Source organism: Cheilinus undulatus, linkage group 8 (assembly GCF_018320785.1).
Source record: "Cheilinus undulatus linkage group 8, ASM1832078v1, whole genome shotgun sequence".
NCBI lineage: Eukaryota > Metazoa > Chordata > Actinopteri > Labriformes > Labridae > Cheilinus > Cheilinus undulatus.
Genome location: NC_054872.1, coordinates 53,240,781 through 53,249,110, shown reverse-complemented (window position 1 = coordinate 53,249,110; position 8,330 = coordinate 53,240,781). Strand labels below are relative to the sequence as shown.

At 40.3% G+C, this 8,330-nt stretch overlaps 1 protein-coding gene across 1 annotated transcript; it reads left to right on the top strand.

Moving 5' to 3' along the window:
- Positions 1-4,020: 4,020 nt before the first annotated feature.
- On the top strand, positions 4,021-7,590 carry LOC121513942 (thioredoxin-interacting protein-like). Its single transcript, XM_041793971.1, has 7 exons — positions 4,021-4,540; positions 4,681-4,756; positions 5,546-5,693; positions 5,852-6,064; positions 6,149-6,295; positions 6,725-7,030; positions 7,297-7,590. The coding sequence occupies exons 1-7, from the start codon at positions 4,273-4,275 to the stop codon at positions 7,342-7,344; spliced, it is 1,206 nt and encodes a 401-aa protein (XP_041649905.1). The 5' UTR covers positions 4,021-4,272; the 3' UTR covers positions 7,345-7,590.
- Positions 7,591-8,330: the final 740 nt, after the last annotated feature.

The window sequence follows — 8,330 nt, the reverse complement described above, 5'->3', positions numbered from 1 at the left end:
AGACGGCGTGGCCTCAGCGGGGCACAAAGTCAAGAGTCGCCATTTTGTCCCGCCAAAAATGTTTAAACAGTCATAACTCTAGTATACATGGTCATATCTGAGACAGATTTTATGTGCTTGGTAACAGTCCAGTCCAGAACACATCCATACTTGAAATTTTGAAAAATTGTACAGCGCCACCCTCTGGTAACAGAAAGTCACTACTCCTGAATTTCACTTAGCAGTACCTACATGGTTGGTCAAATCATGCTGAAATTCGCTCAGGCTGTTCCCAAGGAGTTGGCCTTACACATATACAATGGTCAAATGTCTCCATTAAAGGGCGTGGCCATGGCAATTTTTTTGTTCGCCATGAAACAGGAAGTAGATTTTTCAAATGGTTATAAGACATGTAGAACAGTGAAACTTGACAAAAAAATCTCATTGGCATTCCGAGATGATATTCATTTTGTAGGTGGGCGTGGCCTATTGACTCAATAGCGCCCCCCAGAACCTTTCAAAAATTCAGCCCCCCCAGCAGATTTAACTTAGGATTTTCGAACATGTGTGGGCAGATGCGTCATGTCAGGACGCACAAAAAATCCTCTTGGACCCATATCGTAAGTCAAACAGGAAGTTGGCCATTTTGATTTTTTTTGTAAAATGAGGCATATTTTAGGAGTCTATTTGAATGAACTTGTCCAAGGGCGTTCATCCAAACTACTTCATCTTTGGTGCAGAGCAAGAAGAGATTTTTTAGGTCAAAAGTTATTTGGGAATTTCTCATTAGTTGAAAGGCGTGGCCATGGCGGCCCCTCAAACTGAAATGCTTCATCATGTGATAAAAGTGGCTGGTGATCACTAAAAAAATTTCCATTTATTACAAGATTGGCCAAATCCTGCTGAAATTAGCCCAGGGACATCCCTAAAGGTTGTTTTTACTCAAATTTGAAGGTCAAGAGGCCTTACCTAAAATGGTGTGGCGGTGACAATTTTTCATCACCATGTAACAGGAAGTAGAATTATCTAGGGTGTACAAAACTTGTAAAGCCATGAAACTTGGCAGAAAAATGCCCTGTATTAAAACAAGATGATTATCGGATGATTGTTGGTGGGCGTGGCTTTTTGGCTCAGTGGCGCCCCCTACAATTTTTTGAAAATTCAGCCCCTGCAGCAGGTTTAATGTAGGATTTTGAAAATTCTTGAGCTTATACATCATTTTAAGTTCTACAAAAAAGCCTCTTGGACCCATGCCGTAAAACAAACAGAACGTCCGCCAATTTGACTTTTGTGGTCAAAATTCAGCAAATTCACAATTTTCAAAATTCCTCTTGAGGAATTCATCCAAACACCTTCATGTTAAGGATATTGTAGGAAGACATAGTAAAAAAATTAATTGGAAGTTTTTCATTACTCAAAGGGGCGTGGCCATGGTGAATTTTTCTTCACCATAAAAAGGAAGTAGAATTATCCTGGGCTTAGAAAACTTGTAGAGTCGTGAAACCTGGCACCAAAATTCACAGTTGGAAGCTCAGATGACTGCCCTTTGTGTTTTGGATGGGCATAGAATATTGGCTCATTTGTGCCAATATTTAAAAAACAACCATCCCCAGCAGCGCATATTACCAAAGTGTTTGAAAATACTTAGCATATCTGTCATCTCGAGACCTTTAAAGAAGCCTCTTGGACCCAAATTGTAAAACAAACGCAAGTCTATTTTTGTCATTTTCCATGTTGAAATGTTTAAAACTCAGTCCTCTCTTAATGGAACCAAAATTAAGGCTATGCTGCCATCTTTTGATGATACACAGTATTGCAGCACAATTAAGAACAGGGTCCAAACAGCAACCAACTCATTACAAAGTTTATATCTGTCTATTTATCCATAAATATAAGCTAAATCAACAATAAGATGAGATTTAAAAGCACTGAAGAAAATATTGAAACAAACTTGTACACATCTGTATCTCTGTATTTTATGCATCTATCTCTGTGTATTTTACACATCTGTTGCCATGACAAAATATTAAAGGTCATGAAAAAGAAAGAAGGTAGGGGTAACTAAAGGAATGGAAAAAATATCATCAAAAATAAATGATTTAGAGAGAGAAACAGTCTGGATGTAAAACAGTTAGGTTTATTATAAAGTATTTGTACTCATGATCTTGTAGATTGTGATCAAGAGTTCCATGTATGCAGAGACAATTCTGCATCCCATGTTTTATTCATGTCATCATATTCATCTAACCACTTGACAGCTTTAGGCTGCTTCAGATACAGGTCAATACATTCAGAGAACCACTAGATGGTAGCAAAGACCAAGTCATTGTTCCTGTGCCTGATACTGTGTATGTGCAGGCACAGGGACTTGGACAGGGTCAAAATGTTGGGAAGACATTGGAGCATCACTTACAAGTGGATTTATTTGAATGGAACTACCGTCAATTAAAAAACCCATCAGTGTTAGGATGAAATATATTGTTCTGATTGAAAAATGGGATTTTTGGAATTTTTTGAGTTCCAAATTTTCAGGGCTTATACCTCACGCTCATTTGGTTTTACTGCCAGAGTAACAGCAAGCTCTGGAAAGTAATGAGGGGGATCCCCCTCTGTTTCTGTTAAACTGTGAGTGTTGCAAACCCACAAACCCCATGGGAGCAGCGCGCCTTGTTGCTGGCACTCAACTGTTGCCACACACCCGCAGTCACGACACATCCCAAAGTGCAACGGGTCCCAAGGGCCCGTCATCGCTGCTTGCAGCTTTAACGTTTGAATTTCAAGGTTTTTAGATCGTATTCTTTTGTTCGAATTTTAAAAACGCAAGGTCAGAAAATTGTTCTTTACAGCTCTTTTTTTGGTAAAATCACAGACTGACTTTAGGTTTCTTCCTCATTTTCAAACATTTCCAAAAGTTTCAATGACTATTAAAAACCATTCCCAGGTAACGTTACTTCATTAAAGGGATTCAAAAATGTTTTAGCCTGTGATCCCAAAGTAACGGTAAACACATTTATCATTTTCTAACATTTCAGAACATCTCTCAGTAATTAAATATATAAATATGATTTATTTTAAATTTAACTAAATGGAAGATAAATCTACGATAAAGGTATAAAATATACCACTTAAAGTCACTTTACATTTCTCTTTTTTTTTGTTTTTTTTAGGGATGGGGGCATCCAAAGGGCCGTTCCAGGACCCCCCTTCTACACATCTGTGATGATGAGAGGGTGTATTAGTGTCAATGACATGGGTCACTAACACATCTGTGAGGGTGTATTAGTGTCAATGACATGGGTCACTAACACATCTGTGAGCGTGTATTAGTGTGGGTTTCTTTGTTGATGTCTTTGTTGTTGTTTTCCTTGAGTGTTGATGTCTCTATGTGTTGTTTTTGTTTGTTTTTTACCCTGTTGGTTGTTTTTATTTGTTGTTGTCTTTGCTGTTGATGTCTTTGTTGTTGTCTCTGCTTTTTTGGTCTCTGATTGTTGTTGTTTTTGTCTGTTGTTGTTTCTGTTTGTTGTTGTCTTTGTTGTTGTTTTTTGTTTGCTGTTCTTGTCATTGATGTTGTTCCTTTGTTTTTGTTGTCTTTGTTGTTGTTGTTTCTTTTTGTTATCCTTTGCTGTGTTGTTGTTTTTGCCGTAATGTGTGCAGCTGTCCAGTAAACCCGTTTCTATTCTCGCTCTGATGACTGTACTGTTTTTACTCTTACACTCTTATTTATGGTGTGCTGACTTCTGGCCCCGCCTCCTTACTGCATGAGCTGGCCACGCATCCTCTCTTAGCTCTGATTGGCAGAATAACCCAAACATTCTTCTCTGACCAATCAGAGAGGTCGGTTTCCCTCGGCCTGCTGCATCCACACGGTGCCCATGTGCTGCTCTGTGAGCGGTAAGACGACACCGGAACACTCCACTCCGACCCCCCATGACCTCTCCCCCACTGTACCCCCCACCACTGCCTCCTCCGACCCCCCCACCGTTCCCCGCTCGTATAAAAGCGCTCAGCGAGGTCAGAGAGACAGAAACACTCAAACTTACTCTGGCTATTTTAGATCTATCTTTAAATGATCTGATCAGGATTTTTCTATTTTATGGATTTTATTTTATGTCTGACAGCTTTATTTTGATCTGATTTATTGTTTTATTATGTTTTTTCCTGTTTTTTTTTTTGTTTTTTTTGTCGTATGATTAGTTTTTAATGGTTCATCTCATTGGATCAGGCCCAGCCTAATTGTTTGATCATAATCGTGACCCACCCCATCACTCGACAGCACCTCTTAACCTGTCAATCATGGTTCTGTCCAATGGGAGCAAGCCTCAGGTGTTCAGGATCCGCTTCTCTGACCCCACCCGCTCCTTCTACAGCAGCGGTGATAAACTGTCAGGCTGCATAGAGCTGGAGGCCGCCAACACCTGCAGAGTGACACGCCTCATCGTCAGCGCCGCCGGCTGTGCCCGCGTCGAACACCGTGGTGGGAAAAAACGGAAGAACTGCTGCCAGGAAGTAGAGTACTTGAAGTACGAGGAGGTGCTACGGCTGGAGGCGGAGCTCAGTAAAGGTGAGGGGGAGGAGCCAATCAGATATTAACATATCCCCTGAGTCACTTGAACATCCTGAAAGGTTCAATTTGTTTATCTGGGTTTTTTATTTAATATATATTTACAACAATAATAATATATATATATATTTTTTTTCCAGATTCAGACGGCTACTTCCTGCTGCAGGCTGGGAAAATGTACAACTTCCTGTTTGGCTTTGAGCTTCCTGCTGCTGGGTGAGAGTCTGATCAATTCATGAACACAAAATACTGATCATGTTTTTAAATTTAGATTTAAAGCAAAGACCAAAGTCAAAATCCTGAGATCAAAGTCAGAATCCTGAGATCAAAGTCAGAATTCCTGAGATCAAAGTCAAAATCCTGAGATCAAAGTCAGAATCCTGAGATCAAAGTCAAAATCCTGAGATCAAAGTCAGAATCCTGAGATCAAAGTCAGAATCCTGAGATCAAAGTCAGAATCCTGAGATCAAAGTCAAAATCCTGAGATCAAAGTCAGAATCCTGAGATCAAAGTCAAAATCCTGAGATCAAAGTCAGAATTCCTGAGATCAAAGTCAGAATCCTGAGATCAAAGTCAAAATCCTGAGATCAAAGTCAGAATCCTGAGATCAAAGTCAGAATCCTGAGATCAAAGTCAAAATCCTGAGATCAAAGTCAGAATTCCTGAGATCAAAGTCAGAATCCTGAGATCAAAGTCAAAATCCTGAGATCAAAGTCAGAATCCTGAGATCAAAGTCAGAATCCTGAGATCAAATTCAAAATCCTGAGATCAAAGTCAAAATCCTGAGATCAAAGTCAGAATCCTGAGATCAAAGTCAAAATCCTGAGATCAAAGTCAGAATCCTGAGATCAAAGTCAGAATCCTGAGATCAAAGTCAGAATTCTGACTCTGATCTCACCGTTCCATCTCTTTTTGATTGTACCTGATTTGTTTGAAATCTCATCAGTGAGAGTTCCTCAGGTTTTGCCTGTGTGGTGATTTTGGGGCGTGTCTCGTCTATTTCAGGCGTCTTGTGTCGTCCTATAAAGGAAAGTTCGGCTCAGTTCGTTACTATGTGCGGGCGTCACTGGACCGACCTTCCCAGAATTCTTTGCAGTGTGAGCGTGAGTTTGAGGTTGAGGAGCCGCTGGACGTCAACAGGCCAGACCTGCTGGTAAAAACACGCCGCCATGCTGCCTACAGTTTTATGTTTTAAATGATGAGCTAAATAAAATCAATCAACACTCAGACCTTCACATCCTCAATCATCCTTTTAACCAGTGAGAACCAACAATGTCTGAAACACTCATTAACTTGCTCCGCCCACATCAGGCTCCGGCTCTGGCCTCGGCTCAGAAGAAGGTCACCTGCATGTTCATCCCTGACGGACAGGTGTCAATCACAGCTCAGATCGACAGGAAGGGCTTCTGCGAGGGCGAGGACATCAACATCAACGCCAAGTTTGAGAACACTTGTTCACGCATCGTTGTACCCAAGGCCGCCATCATCGCCAAACATACCTACGTCGCAGACGGACGAACAAAGGTATGACCATGACGTCACTTCCTGTCAGATTAAGAGGAAGCCATGCATACGACTCTGTTTGACCTCTGACCTTGGACATGACAGGTGCTGCGACAGAAGCTGGCGGCGGCGAGGGGGAACCACATCATCTCGGGGATGTGCGACATGTGGCAGGGAAAGACGATTCGAGTGCCCAAACTGAAGCCCACGCTGCTGGGCTGTGATATCATCAGGGTGGACTACGCCCTCATGGTGAGTCACACTGATGACATCATCAAATGTTGTGATTTTTGTGCTCAGATAAAAGAGGAAGATCAAATAACAACACTGGTGATGTAACATTCTTTTCTTTAAGTGGGAAGATGTGTAGGAAAGAATGTTACATCATCAGTGTTCTGTTCTTTGATCTGAGCACAAAAAAACAAAATAAAATGAAAACTGAAAGGGTTGATTTTTATTATTCTAAAATAAAATAAAAAAAGAAACCAAAAGCAACATAAAAACTTTGTTATCTTCTCATTTTAATCTGAACGTCCTGAAAGAGGACATGTTTCTTTTTTTTCAGTTTTCAGTTTCAGTCATATTTTTGAACAGTAATTGTTAAACAGCTAGGTTTATTCCAGTAAACTCTGACCACATACACTGATGAGGTAAACACGCTAACAGGCCACGCCTCCACAGATCTACCTGCACGTCCCTGGCAGTGAGAAGCTGGCGGTGGAGCTGCCGCTGGTCGTCGGGACGATCCCGTTCAGCGGCGTGGGCAGCAGGACGAGCAGCATGAGCAGCCAGGGGGCGGGGTCACTCAGCAGCTGGGCGTCCCTACCCCCCGCCCCCCCCAGCTACAGCAACATCCACCGAGACCTGAGGGGCGACGGCACGCTCACGCCGCTGCTCCATGACTACGATGGAGATGATGACGACGACGGGGGGCTGTTCATGAGGGCGCCAGAACGCTACTACCCTCCTCCACCCGCCTACACCGAGGTCAGCCCCGCCCACTTCCTGTCTGTTCTACAGCTTTAAATAATGTTTGTTTTCCAACAATACAGAGATATTTATAAATAAAGATTGATCTAGAAAATATAAAGTTAATATAAACAATGAAACATATATGTGTTGATACAGGATACGGTTTTATTAAATGACTTAGATAAGAAAATGTTAAAGATGAACTGAAAAATAAGATTAACAACATACAGTATCAATAAGTGATCAGGTTATTGATCCAGAACCTTGTCTTTGTTCTTCAGGTGGATCAGGACTCAGAGAACCCTCCTCACATGCTCCATGTCTGCTGAGGACTTCCTGTTAAACCAGCAGAATCCTGTGAAGGCTGCAGCCCTGTAATCCTGCAGTCAGGTTTCTGCTGACTCAGCACGTTCTTGTGCTGACTCAGGTGTTCTGCCAGTTCTTGTGAAAGTGTTTTTTTTATATTATATATATTATCTGAATTTTTACACATAGATTACATGGAGGTTTATTTGTACATATGATGTAAATAAAGTCAAATTATATTTTTTCATTAAAATATTAAATATGTTAAACTCGACTTTGAGTCCTTGATCTACTCGTTCACTTTCATCCTGTTTCTACACTTAAGACAAAAGGAAAAATTCTGTTTTAATTGTAGGGACAGAGAATATGACTGAACAATAGAGAACGGCTTACAGCTGATTACAGCTGATGGGACTGAAGACATAAAACACCTGTGAAGAGGCTCAAGAAGATGGCATAGTAAGGAAAAAATAATAGGTTAAATAGATGAATAAATACATAAAAATGTAAGTAAATTAAAAAATAGATAAGTGAATAAAAAGTTAAATTATTAAGTAAATACATAAATAGGTAAATTACTAGATAAATTAATAAAAAAATAGGTGTATTAATAAATGATAGAGTAACTAAATAGATGCATTAATAAATAAGAAAGTAAATAATCAGATAAATTGTTAACAAATAAGACATTCTTCATAAAACTTACTAACTCTTTTAACAAATCTGAAAAACTTTGAACATGAAATGAAACTAAGATGCACAAGCTGTTCACAACAATTTCTACTCAGCTGTTTTATCTAAAATTATTTTCACTCCAATTCCAAAACAGAAACCGGTAAATGTAATAAAAACAGAGACGCTGTCTAATGCAGCAACATACCACCAGGATAACCAGCTGGACGCTCCCTCTCCATGGTTTCCTCTGACCACAGAACAGTTTTCCATGGTTTCCTCTGACCACAGAACAGTTTTCCATGTTTCCTCTGACCACAGAACAGTTTTCCATGTT

Coding starts and splice junctions, on each gene's coding strand:
- LOC121513942 (XM_041793971.1), top strand. CDS start 4,273: ATGGTTCTGTCCAATGGGAGCAAGCCTCAGGTGTTCAGGATCCGCTTC. Junction 4,757..5,545: donor TTTGAGCTTCCTGCTGCTGG/GTGAGAGTCTGA, acceptor CGTCTATTTCAG/GCGTCTTGTGTCGTCCTATA. Junction 6,065..6,148: donor TCGCAGACGGACGAACAAAG/GTATGACCATGA, acceptor TGGACATGACAG/GTGCTGCGACAGAAGCTGGC.